General features: G+C 33.0%; 2 protein-coding genes across 5 annotated transcripts in view; both read left to right on the top strand.

Annotated features, from left to right (window-relative positions):
* LOC134842445 (guanine nucleotide exchange factor VAV3-like) overlaps positions 1-14,634 on the top strand; it is a 593,770-nt gene that overhangs the window by 482,876 nt on the left and 96,260 nt on the right. The gene's annotated exons all lie outside the window — the stretch shown is intronic.
* The window catches only part of LOC134842504 (lactosylceramide 4-alpha-galactosyltransferase-like), a 37,035-nt gene that overhangs the window by 640 nt on the left and 21,761 nt on the right, over positions 1-14,634 (top strand). Inside the window, exons 2-3 of the mRNA XM_063858883.1 lie at positions 1,843-1,985; positions 2,731-3,263. Coding sequence (XP_063714953.1) covers positions 1,843-1,985; positions 2,731-3,263 — 676 coding nt within the window. The remainder of the gene's footprint in view (positions 1-1,842; positions 1,986-2,730; positions 3,264-14,634) is intronic.

Here is a 14,634-nt window from a genome sequence, read left to right as displayed (position 1 = left end):
TTGCCATATAGTTTCATATGTTTGTTGGCAACATCGCAGAACTCAGTTGAAGCGGATAATTCATCTCAGAGTATGAACAAAAGTGCAAAGCGAAACCTTTAAGGTTATTTTAAATGCTCAAAACCTAACTGATCAATGATGCAGTACTTCAAAAATAAAACACGGTTGAATCCACGAAACATAGATTGCTCCTAGTTAACTATATTTGGCCTATTTTAAAGTTCTACGTGGTGCATAAAATGGGTGCAAAATTGCTAAAGCAGTACTCAATTGCTCTGCGACATCAGCCCAGGAGACGCCTTTCCGTGAAAATGATAAAATTCACTTCGCAAATGTTGATTGGAAAAATTCGATTTCCTGAGATTTGCAAAAAATTATATCGAGGTGTATATATTTTTTATCAAACTGTTCCAACTATTTTGAAAAGCTATGGGGCTTTTAGATTTCTGTATCTCGAAACGTCACTTTTAATCTTCTGGAAAAATAGTTTGGATCTACTTAACAATTGCCACCCCCCTTTTTTAAGAAAGGGGGGCAATTATTAAGTAGATTAAAATAACGCATTTTCGACCAATCAGATCGCAGCAAAATTCGAATTTTAAATAGAAAGCTCTAGTGCTATTTACTGTTTTTATTATTAGGGGTGGCAATTCTTAAGTAGATGCCAAAGGAAGGGCGATTGTTAAGTAGATCCAATAGTGTTCCAAAATATATATGGTCATACTATATAAGACAGCAAATTATAACTGAATAACTAATTAATAACAGTTTAAAATTTGTTAGGGATACCTGTTTAAAATTAACTGTTTAAAACTGTTTAAAATTTTTTCTATCGTATCTCGAATTAGCATGACTTTTTTATTATATATTGGAGGACGACTTTCTTGGATACGATTTTTTGTATCAAGAATGAACGGATTTTTGACACTTGATCAGCGGATAAATAAATCATAAATCGAAACTTAGATGCTTTTGCTAAGGACCCTTATTAATCAAGGGAAGTTATCTATTTAAAATATCTTGCAAGATTTTGCAAGACAACCTCCTTTAAAGATAACCTTAATTCTAGCAAAATTTTTAAAGACATGATTTTTGTGGGAAAAAAACATATAATCTCATAATAAGATGAACATCATTATTTATCGGATTCATACAAAACATCTCAAGCTAATTGACTCTATTCATCAATATTTTGACAAAAAAAAACAAAAAATTGAAATTTAACCGCTAGAGTTGCAAAAATAGATGAAAAAATCCAATAAAGTCAAAAAAATAAGTTTAAGTTATAACGGCAATCTGAAAATATTAACATAACAAAAAAGAAAAAAAAATACATATGAACTTTTTAAAAATTTTTTAACTTAATTTTTTTTCCGAGCTTAGACTCAGAATTCTTTGTGACCGTAGTCAAATTGGATCTCCATAGTTTTATCTGGCGCTCAGAATAAGGTTTTGTGAAATTTTCATATTTGGTTGTCTTGCAAGATCTTGCAAGAATCTCGCAAAACTCTTGCAAGATCCCCTCTCTCTTGCAAGATCTTGCAAGGTAACCTCACTCTTGCTAGATCTCTTAAAATAACATCAATCTTGCAAGTTCTTGCAAGATAACCCTCATTTGCATGAATCTTGCGAGATCTTGCAAGATAACCTTCCTGGATCGACTAAGGGAGCCTAGTAGCTCGGCCGATGCAATAGTAAAAAAAGTCAAGGAATGTCAGGTACGCAGGCATTTTAGAGGGTAAAAACTTTCAATTGATTTTCCCGACATTTGCAAGGAAATCTTGTCTTTTAAAAATTCACTTAAAATGCTCAAACTCAAATTGTTGACAACCCTGCTTACAGAACGAAAAACTAATTTGCACGTCAAGATGGGAAGATGATAAGAACGTTTGGCTCATAGAATCTACATTCCAGACTTATCTAAAACCAGAAATCATCTGTACACTGGAATCATACGCTTCCAAAATGCCACAAAACTGTATCAGGTAAAGTTTATAAGTTACAGTTTTACGGTGATAGTTTTTAGAAAAATACATCTCGTCTGTTTTCCGTTTCGCCTCTCGGATCTTGTTAACTACCGACCCCCCCCCCTATGGTACCTTGTAACGAATATCTCTTCCCCTATAAAGAAAAAATTGAACAGTTAAGCATACACGAATTTATTGCAAAAATGGGGGGGGGGATTGTTAACAAGATCCCGCCTCCTCAACCAAATTACCTACCAATTTGAAAGTTCTATGCTGGATTAGTAGTATCAATTTGCTTAATTGGCAATTTTTATCAATTTGCTTAAAAGAACGTCACACGGTCCATTTCATATTTTCGGCGTATGCTCGTATCTGAGCGTTTTCTCTGAAAATATTTGATTCATTTTGTAAAGGCACCTAAGGTTATTTTTTGTAACATCGGTTTTCCGTTGAATTGGAGTAAAGTTTTTCCAAGTTTTTTTAGTGATTTAATTTTTCCAATCAAATCGCCAAATTACGCTCCGCTCTCCGATAGAAAAGCGCTCATTGGAAAAAAGTTGAATAATTTGCATCCTTGAAATTTGATTATTTCAGAAAAATAAATTTTCAAATGGTTTAAAATGAAATTATCATTTTTTGGAAAACAGATCTTGATGGAATAAGATGTTATGAATTTTTCGAAAATGATATGCATATTTGTTTTTTGGTTTTCGATTGGCTATTTGGTTTGTGATATGCAATGTAACTAATTGTAATTTTCCAGGTATGTTTTTCTTGACAGTCGAGTCAAAATTGGTAAAATGAAGACCCAGTTGAAACAATCGCTTGGTGCATTATACAACAACTTTGACCTGATAACCATGCCAGCTTATGACTTATTCAGAGGAACTCCGGTCTATCGAGTTATCGGCAAACTTTTCCATTCAAAATACAAAACAAATTATTTGAGCGATATTGGTAGAGCTGTTTTACTTTATAAGTATGGAGGCCTTTACAGCGATTCTGACGGTTTCTTGGCTCGAAATATTGATGAACTTGGACACTCATTTATTGCTCGAAATCCGAATGGTAACTTAGCTTCTGGGTTTTCGGCGGCTCGAAAAAAAAATCTGTATTTGTTGGAGGTTCTTAAACGGATTGCTGAAAATTTTACACCAACTGGAACTTATTTCCAAATTTTCAATATTCATATAAAAACAGTAAAAAGCTATTGCACAGAAACTTGCAAAGTTCAGTCTGCTGTTTATGGTAACAATAATCACAACAACTCACAATGTTGCGAGCTGAAACTTCTAGGTAAGTTTTGATTCTCTAACAAAACCAGAAGGCTCCCTGGTTGGACCTGCTGAAGACAATTTCGAGATAGCTTCAAAAACTTCAGAAAGATTCATGGATGTTAACCAAAAAGAATTTTAAATAAAAGCAGGAAGGTTTGGACTAGGTTGATCATCAAAACCAAAACGAGCGGCTAGGTTTTCTTCAATAATAGGAGTAAATTCATTTAAATTATAAGCGTTCAAAACCGTTTCATCCACTTTTGGTCTATCAGTTTTACTTTTGAACCAAAAGATTTTGAAGAAATTGAACAGCTCTTACCCATTTTTGAGTCATGCTAACTTTTTACCATAAAACTAAGCTTGGCTTTACAAACAAGTGATTTTACTTTTTCATTTGCTTAAGGTAAATATTAATCAAACACTAACTTGATGGAATTTTTTTAGCTGCTTATGAATAGTTACACGCTTTGTAATTTCGCTCCTAATGCTTTTGGTGATCCATGGTTTTTCTGCTTTGGTGAATACAAGACATCTTTTTCTGGTGCACGTTTGTCCAGATTTCAACAAATTCCATTGATGAGTTTTTCTAAGTACTTTTTGTTACTCTACTTTCATTTAAACTTTTCCAATTATTTTGCAAAACGAGAAGAAAACTTTATAAGGTATCCACTTTTTTCAAAAGACTCGAGGGTCAAATTATTTAATAATTGCTTTCATTACCAACCGCATAATTTTTAGCAACGGCTAGTGGAAAATTAACTGAGATGTCCTAATCTTCAATTAAAACAGAAACAGGAAAATTGCTTATAATTTGATTTATTGATGATGCAAATTTGGCTGTTTGCATTGTTATCTTTGATTCAGTGTGCATTTTGTAGTTGCACGGAGAGACAAGATTCTTATCTTTCAAACTATGCTGGTTCTTGTTGCTGATGTTTATAATTGAATCACCAACTAGAATGGTTTGACGTTTGGCATCAAGGGTTTAATGCTTTTCAAAAATTTTCCTTATTTTTTATCGGCGCGCTGTAGAAACAAATTAAAATTATGATTTCTTTTTAATTCAATTCTATTTTGATGCTTACTGCCTCTAGGTCAGTAAAACTTTGAAAAGTACAGAAACTCAACAAATTGCGAACATAAATCTACGTTTTTAATTCAAAAAAAACTAATCCAGGTCCGTTTAATCCTGGGTTCGTCCTAACTTTTAATCCTAAATTTTCTAGGTCCGTCAGCCAAAAATGGGTATCCCAAAATAGTACAAAGGGGGACCCTTTTGATCGACAGGGGGTCAAATAGATGAGGAAGGGGAGGGTTGTCCTCCAACACACCCCGCCCCCCCCCCCTAAAGTCAACCCTAGTGAAAATCCATAATTAATTCTCACATGCAAATAAAAAAAATTCATAATTGAACACAAGTTAATTTTGTAATTTTTCTCTCAAGGCTCAAAATTTTTATTTCTCAACAAATTAAGGCACCACGCCAGAATTGATTTCACAGCTAGTTATTAATATGTTGAGAAATAATAAGTTGTTTTTCTTATACGTTTGTTAGCTCGCACGTTTTGGTTGTCATACATAAAAAAGATGATGTTCATACAAATTCTCCTGAGCAAAAAACATGCTGCATTGTTGATGCTCATCAGAAAAACAAGTTTCGACATAAAAAAAACTTTGGCTGAGTGAATGAAGACTGTTTTTGGTTATTCAAATTAAGTGCTTGTACGTATCCTTCTAAAAAAACTTATGAGAAAAAATCAATCTGATTTGGCGTTTGAACTGCAAAATCTTTTGTTAAGTGGAAGACAAAGTACGTTATCGAATATCAAAAAAAAATGGGACAAAAACAGTTCTAATTGTCTTTTCAAAAAGTTATTTTTCAGATGGCTTTGATTGAAGGAAGTCACTTCTACAGCTCGTGTTAATTTTTTTGGCTTTTTGACGAAAAATGCCTTGAAATAATTGGAAAAAAGAACAAAGATAAGAAACGCTCACTAATTATGAAAGCGCAAACAGGGTACAAAAAACTTGAAATACTTTTCTCGCCCTCAAGCCGCTTTCCCAGCGAAGTAGAAAAACCTTTGATCCAGTTTTTATTGAAAAAAAAAATCAAAGTGATTGAAAATATGATTTTTGAATTTTAAAGTGTCTTGCGTTCATAGAAAATCTTCTTTGAAAATCGTTTGTGTTCATTGAAATTTTTCCAATTGACTGTTGGCTATATTTTTTCCAATGGTGGGAAAAATTCGTTTTTTTTTGGATAATTTTTTCATATTGTGTAAACTTGTCATTGGAAAACATATTTGAAAAAGACTATTTTTGAAAGTCATTTAGCTACGAGGTGCTTCTTTCAGAAAAAATCTCATTTCATGATTTTACAATTTTTTTTGGTTTTTTGGCATTCTCTAATACACTAACAGTTTTTGGTAATCTGCTGGTTGAGCTCGTTTTGATTAAAACATAACATGTGGCCTTGGTACAAAATATGGCAATTCAAGTAGTTGCCATATAGTTTTGATAAGATATTTCTAAAAAAAATAGGGTCAAGTCACACCAGTGGACAAATATAAAATCAAAATAAAGTATGTTCTATACTTTTTTTATTTCAAGGACTCGCTTTGAACCATTTTTACATATCAATTCGAAAAATTTTGGCGACTGTGAGCAACTGATCTCATCTCCACTCTAAAAGTTTTTGATGCTGCTAAAAATTAATTCCAATTCTCCAATATCCAGTTTTCTCAGTTGCCGATAGTGTTGCTGGGTAAATCAACATTGTCCAGATTAAGATTCGTTAAGAAAGAGATGATGTGATGTGACTCACGTTGATCAAGATAAAGTTTTTTGCAGAATGACAGTTCACGAGGATGTAAGAATACATATTTAAACTTAATGTTCAAGTTTGAACATGAAGTAGAAACGTTTGCTACATTATGGTTCTGACGTGGTTTAAAAAATGAATAAATGAAAATTGAGAAATTCCTTTAATTTTACAAAAAGATTGTTTTATAGTGCTTAAATTTGATTGCTGAATTATTTACAAGCAAAGAGAAGAACCAATGCTGAAAAACAGATAAACAAAAACTTGTTCTTTTATGGTTACTGCTTCTACTAATTGTGGCATGTGCCTAGACTCTCTTTAACACCTATAGAACGTTTTTAATGTGAGGATCAAAACTCAGTTTTTCATCAATCAGTTTTCCTAAATACTTTATAACCAAAACCTGTTTTTATGTTTCCTTGTCTAACACAATAAATCTGCTGCTGCATGTTTCATTTAGAATATCCAATAATTTTTGTTTTATCGTAATTTAAGCTGAGATGATTTGAATTTACCCAGTCGCTGGCTTGAGAAACTCCCAGAAACCAGAAAAAAATGTACCGTTTTTTTCTACAATGGCAGGCAGTATCATCATTAAAAAAAATATTTATATTTTGTGAGCGGGTAAATTATTGATACAAACGAGAAACAAAAAAAGAAATGCTCCTTGAGGAATACCACGAGTCCTTGATATCCATTTTGAAGTAAATTCACCCAGCTTCAAATACTGGCTACTGCCCGTTGATTAGCTTTTTAATAAATCAAGAGGTAATCCGCGCACTCCATAGCGTTCCAATTTCAATAACAATGAGGAAAAAAAACTCATTCAACTTAATTGCTTTCGAAACAGATTATTTCATTTTTTGTCTATCAGTATTGCTATTGAACAAAACGTTTTTAAAGAGAGAGATGGAACAGATCTTCCCATTTTTAAAACGCGCTAAATTATTTTCATAAAAAAGTGCCTGGCGTTGAGAAAAGTTGATTTTACTTTATATTTTGCTTAAGGTATCTATCCATCAAACAGTGATTTGATGTGTTTTTCTTAGCTGCTTATGAATAGTTACACGCTTAGTAGTTTTGCTTTTAATGCTATTGGTGATCTATGGGTTTTTCCGCTTTGATCATTGTAAGACATTTTTTTTCTGTGCATGCTTATCCAGGTTTTTCCGAATTTCTTTGATGAGTTTTTCTAAGTACCTGTTAACACTCTACTTTCATTTAATCCTTTCAAACTATTTTGCAAATCGAGAAGAAGGCTATATAAGTTGATTGGATTACCCAAATGAGTCAATGGTCAATTTTATGACGAAATTTTTTTATTCGCGACCGTATAATTAATATCAACTGTTACTGGAAATTGATCTGAGATGTCCCAGCCTTCAATTGAATCGGAAACGGGAAAATTGCCTAAAATTTTGGTTTAATTTGGTTTTGCAGTATTGGCTGTTTGCCTTGTTATCAGTGATTGAGTGTGAGTTTTGTAGTTGTATGGAGAGACAAGCCTCTTATTATCCAAACTATGCTGGTTGTCGTTGCTTATGTTTATATTCGAATCACCAATTAGAACGGTTTGTTTATGTGGCATCAAGGTTTCAAGGCTCATTAAAAGTTTTCTTATTTTTATTCGGCGCGCTGTAAAAACAAATTATAATTATGATTTTTCTTTAATTCGGTTTTATTTTGGTGCTTACTGCCTCTAGGTCAAGAAGTTTTCAAAAGTACAGAAACTCAACATTTCGCGAACATAAATGGGACCCTTTTTGTCGTTAGGATGTCAAATACCTGAGGAGGGGGAGGGTTGTTGGCCACCACCCCCTGTCCCCTCTTCTAAAGCCGCCCCTGGTGGGAATCCATATTTTCAAATCAAATGCAAATCAAAAAAGCTTTACAATGGAAAACTAGTTAAATTTGTAATTTTTCCCTCAAGGCTCAAAATTTTTACCACGCCACAAGTGATTGTACAGCTAGTTGTTAATATCTTGTTTTAGTTATAAGTTTTTTAGCTCACACGTGTTGGTTGTCATCAAAAAAAGATGCTGGTCATACAAAATATGCTGAGCAAAAAAACCATGCTGCATTGAAGATGCTCATCAGAAATACTTCTACAAAAAATTATGAAAGAAAAAATCTATCTTATTTGGCGATTTGAACTGCAAAACCATTTGTTAAGAGGAAGAAAAAGTATATTATCGAATATCAATAGAAAACATGGGACAAAAACAACTCGGATTTTCTTTTCGAAAAGTTTTATTTCAGAGGACCATGAGTCTAGGAAGACACTTCTACAGCTCGTGTTATTTTTGTTGGCTTTCCCAATGAAATAGAAAAACCTTTGATCCAGTTTTCATCATAAAAGAGTCAAAATGAGTCAATATATGATTTTTGAATTTCAAAGAGTTTTAGGGTTATACAAAATTTTCTTTGAAAATCGTATGTGTTCATTCACTGTCTATTGGCAATGATTTTTTTTCCATTGGAGTAAAAAATTTTATTTTCTGGATAAATTTTTTTAATTGTATAAATATATTTTTGAAAAACGTGTTTAACGTAGATTATTTTTGAAAGTCAATTAGTTTCGAGGTGCTACTTTGAGAAAAAGTCTCATTTCATGATTTTACAAAACTATTTTTTTTGGCAGTCTCTATTACACTTAAAGTTTTCGATCATCTGCTGGTTGAGCTCACATTGATAAAAAAGTAACATCCGGCCTTGGTACAAAAAATGACAATTCAAATGTATGCAATATAATTCTGATGAGATACTTATTCTAAAAAAGGGTCAAGTTACACCAGTGGAAACAAATAAAGGCGAACTAAAAATTTTTCCTAAATCTCTAATTTCACGCCCCTCCTCACTATTTTGAAATATTTTTCTACTATTTTGAAATATCCATGATCCCTAAAAATTTTCTAAAGGCGCCTTTGGCGCCATCATATACTAATTTTGAGGGGGGAGCGCTCGCCGAAAAAACGCAATTTTTTTGAGAAAATGTTCGAAAAAGTGCCCAAAAGCGCCTTTTTGGACTGTTTTTTCAAAACTTTGCCTGCGGCTCAGAAGTTTTGGCCAAAACAGGGTCTTTTTAGTGCTTTGGAAGAGCTCTTTGGTCGATCTAATTAAAGATCGACAAATTTTGAACTTTTTTTTTGAGAGAAAGTCATAAATCCGCCCTGTTTTGAAGCAGTTAATAGCTAATTCCGCGTCTGCAATATCCAGTTTACTCAGTCGGCCATAAACATGCTTGGTAAGTCACATTATCCAGAATCAGATTTGTTGAGAAAATGATCATGTGATGTGACTCACGCTGATCAAGAAACATTTTTGTGCAGAATGACAGTTTTCACAAGAATGTAAGAACAGAGATTTAGTGTTCAAGTTTGACGATGTGGTTGAAATATTTGCTACATTATGGTTTTCATGGTTGAATCATCTTAACTGACTTCAAAAAATTTCAATAGATTTACTTTAATTTTGCAAATAAAACCTGTTTCTTAGTGGCTAAACTTGATAGCGGAAACTGTTTCTGAGCAAAAAGAAGAAAAAGTAATGAAAAAATAGATAAAACTAGGCTAAAATGCTCATTTTTAGTTCCTCCTCCAATAAATTAGCCGGGAAAGCGTCAGGTGAACAATTGAACATATGTGAACTTTTTCAAACGAAAGCTGCCTAATGTACAAATTCAGATTTTTTTTGGTGACTTAAGTGAAAGCTCGACAAAAGTACTTGAAAATGTTGTAATCTCAGTTCGAACGTTTTTTTGGTGATTCGGTTCAATGCAACAATTGCTCAGCAGTTGTTATGGTCAGTTTTTTTCCTTAATAGGGTCGTGTTCCCGGGTCGAGATCCCGCTCAAAAACCGCTCAAGATATGAGCGGTTTGAGCGGTTTTTCAGCAAGATTTGAGCGGTTTGAGCGGTTTGGGCAGTTTTTTTGGGCGGTTTTTTTGGGCGGTTTGGGCGGCTTTTTGAATTCCGGTATCAGAAATGGGTTTTGGTGTTTTGATGCTCTGAAGAACGTGTTGTCACCGTTCGTTTTGTTTAACGTTGCAAGGCGGACAATAAGTGTTGAAAGAACTCTATAGTCACTATCATACAATCAAAAAATAGAGATGTGGAACCTGATCTAAACTACATTTTATGATTGGATAAATTAGATATTTTACCAATGTAAAGTATTTAATATTAACCAATCATGATCCATCTAACTAACAACCCACTTATTTGTAAGTGCTGAAGTTACTTGTAATTTCAGCACCAGAGAGATTTGAATTTAACTTAGAAATTAGTTGGACTCTCCCGAGCACTTCAGCAGCCGCAATAAACCAGTATACCCTAGATCTATTGAGCCTAGCAGAGACTAGTTAAACAACCTGAGACTAGATAGTATAAGAGTAAGATTAGGATCGGTATTAGACTAAGAAGTTGCACGAATCTATCCGGCCGAAAATAAGATAGCGTGACGAGCAGACGGTGTACCCTATCCGAAATTACTCTATGAGTTATACCCATCAGTCCTAACTCATCTGGTGCGACCATAAGTCTCGAACAAGACCTTACTAGATTAGAATTAACCAAAAATAGATTAGAAATTAGACAAAAACATTTACAAAATGTTATACGACAATAATTTAATTGAAATGTCTCTCCGACTCAATAGATCAGAGCCAATATTCCGAACCATAATAGAACTACCCGGAATTGGAAGAAGACCTCGAACCAAAGACGACATACGACAAAGTAGAAACTTGCCGTATAGTTATATGATAGTTCGGCAAAAGCCAGAACAAACTTTTATATTTCGAATACTACTTGCAATGAATTTAGATTTCCATTTGCAAACATAAAACCTTGAAGTTAATCTTCAAAATCATTTCAGGCGCTAAACAAAATTAATATTATACAATAACGATTGATAAAAAGATCTAAGATCGTTTTCCTAAAACTCTGCAGTATTATACAAAACATGTTTGAAAAATATTTATTGGAAAATAAAAATAAAAATTAGTAGCATGACAATAAATGGTTAGTAATCATAAATCATCTTGTTGTTCCAGCTTCATCACCTAAAACATAACAGCAATCATCAACTCACTAATATCATCAAAACACTAAATCTTTCCTTTACACACATTTAAAAATTTATTAAAACTTAAATTCACTTAATTTTAAAACCAGATCATCAAGGCTTATCCTTGGATCTTAAATCATTTTCTACTTAATTAAAATCTCAAATTTGATCATCAAGGCTTATCCTTGGATCAAACAGAACAAATTTGTTCTCCCCCACCCACTTAATTAGTGTCTAACGACCTCAAACGTCGATTCACTACCCAACCCTTTCTAAAGACCCAAGACTAATAGAAATTTTTAAACAAAACTAATCATTCAAATTAGGATAAATAGTGAAGAACTTCGGTTATTCATCCTTCACTTGACCCCCCCTCTTAACAGACCCAGGATAAATCTTAGACTTAGTAAGTTTAAAATAGTATCTAACGAACTACTCGCGTTCTAATTATACCTGAACCTTGTGGATCGATTTACTATTCTCCAACCCTTGAACACAATCACTACCCCTAAGTAAGATTAAGTAAGTTAACACCTTAGCTTATACTAGTCACGAGAAAGTAAAAATCATTCTTCGGAATCGATATACCTTTCTCTCCAACCCTGAACAAATAGACCCAGGTTAAGCTAACCAAAAAATCGTAAGAACTAACAGTTTAGGAAAATAGAAATCATTTAACAACCTTTGCATCCGTCATTCTAAACCTTATGTCATTTAAAAACCTAGGAAATAAACAAACAATCATTTTACACAATTGTGAAATAGATAACAAAAAATACGACCTTGTAATCACACCTCATACACAAACAGTTGGATACATTCGCACAAAACGACAAACACTAAAGAGGAAAATAATAACTAAACAAAGACAAATAACACGAAAAAGATTTTCAAAAAATCGAAACGCATTTTCAGAATCAGAAACCAACAGTTTAGACGAACTTTACAAACTAAAAGAATCAATAGATAAAAATTACCCACTTCACGATCAATTATATTTTTCTGACTCAGAAACAACTTCAAATTCATCACAAAGAGGAAAAAGAAGAATAAAAAAACAGTACAAACACAAACCAGTACATCTATACAATTGGAATCAACCAATTCGACACATTAATAATTACATATTAACAGTCATCGAACGGAAAAATGAGTTCAACACACACCCCAGGTGACGAAACTCCAGATGATGATGAAATCTTTCCTTTTATAGTAGATGCAGATACTGATAGAGGACAACACATATTTTGTCAAAATTTACTCGTAAATTTATTTGAACCCGGAATCAGTCCATGTAAAACAGAGTTCCCCGATGTAAAAATCAAAAGACAAATCATAGATCACTATCTAAAAGATATATGCAACATAACACAACAGTATGGAATCTACTCTATAGAATTCACTTCCCCAAACCATAATAATAGAACATATACTATTCAAACAGACGATCTTGATTTAGAATTTTCAAAAGTTTTTTCAGAATATATAAAAAGCATCCAATACCATAACTCACAAAGAGCAAACTCCATTTTCACCAATGAAGTTTTCGCAATAATATATAGTTATATTTCGATATTAGAAAATGAACTCCCATTAACAAATGTCTCACCGACAGAAACATCTAAACATTTAAGAGTACGACATGAAATCACACTACTCTCTAGTTATTTAAACATCATTAAAGAAAATTTCACGAAAGACGACGTTTCACAACATACAAAACACGATTTACAAAAAATTCTGGCATGGTTCATAATAGATTATTTCACACACAATATTGATTTAATTGCACAAGCAAGAAAAAATTTTAGACCCCAAAATTCGAACGATGATACCGCTATCACAGAACAATCAGATTATGTTTGGGACCCCGAATGGTCTCATCCCGCATTTATAAGCTTTCCACAATCAATCTCAAGTCAAGCAATAGGTACAATATCTTACATAAGAGATTATGTAAGAGTAATACCATTAACAATTGATGCAACACCATTAAACTATAATACATTTTTACCCGATACACAAAATAATAGTTTAAACTCTACAGTCATACACAACGAAAACCTCAATGGAACTAGGAATCTTACTCAACAAGATATCCAGACACCATCACACTTCATAAATGAAGAAATTGTACACACAACAACTACACAACAAAGTATTTCACCAATACGCCCAAATTTAACAACACCAAGAAATACAAATCCTTCACAAACACAGGTAACCTTACAATCAACCGTTAAACCTTCGGTTGCCCCTAAATATTCACATATGGATTACCAAACATACAGACCCATGACAATACCATCAAAAACACGCAAAACATTCACTAGAAACAACTTTGCAGACCATAATTATAATTATACACATCCATCAAAAACAAATTATCAACCACAAAGGAATTTTAATCAATATACAAAACCTCGAAACTGGGATAACCCAACGGCCCAATATAATTCCAAAAATTTTCAACCAAATCATCCACAGGATCGCAGTGAAAATTACCCATTTTTTCAACAAAATAAAAATAAAAAACAAACATCTTATCAAATGGATTATTTATCCTCAGATGATGATTTCTTACAACAAGATATATTTGCACCAAATACTCAAGAATATCGTAGACAAGGAATACAGAGAACACGTACAAATCATAGAAATTTTTCTCCACAATCAATAGATGCACAACATCAACAACCAATTCAACAACAAAATCCAATTAATACACAATCTTTTCAACCACTTCAACAACAAAATCCAATGACTGCACACTCGTATCAACCATCACAAATGCAAAATGAAATACCACTCCCATATTATCTCCAACAACATGAAATAACAAGAAACCAACTTTCAAATTTTTCTCAAATGCCAAATGCAGCAGAATCATTACAAATGACAATGAATCCATACCTTATGGGTGGATCATCAATAACATCAAACAAACCTTTAATGGTCTTCACAGGAACAGACCCTGAATACTCTGTAGAAGATTATTTAAATGCAGTAACAGCAAATTTGATTTTAAATATAGGACCTGAACCAATTAATACGCCACTACATCAAAACTGGATACATCGACGCACAGCGTTGATACAAACAACCTTAGATGGCGCAGCCCAAAAATGGTTTTCAGTACTACCTCTAGAAATAAAATCAAACTGGAAAAGGTTTACACAGGAATTTTCAAAAATGTTTGACTCCGAAAGAAACAAACAACAACAAAGAGTTTTATGTAATGAAATTCGCAGATTACCAAACGAAACCATCAAGCAAATAGCAGTACGAATCGAAACACTAGTTCGAAAAGCATATTCATTAAATACACATGACTATAAAAACACAAAGATGACAGAAATCTTAATGATGACCTTAACACCACAATTAAGGAAAATAGCAATAAAAAAGAGAGCATCCCATCCTTCTTCAATTCGAGAACCCGATTTAGATTTTCGAAAACTAGTAGACAAATTAGAACAAGCAGAAATCACGATGAAACTAGA

Source organism: Symsagittifera roscoffensis, chromosome 1 (genome assembly GCF_963678635.1).
Source record: "Symsagittifera roscoffensis chromosome 1, txSymRosc1.1, whole genome shotgun sequence".
Classification (NCBI taxonomy): domain Eukaryota; kingdom Metazoa; phylum Xenacoelomorpha; order Acoela; family Convolutidae; genus Symsagittifera; species Symsagittifera roscoffensis.
This window is presented reverse-complemented; position numbering and strand designations above follow the sequence as displayed.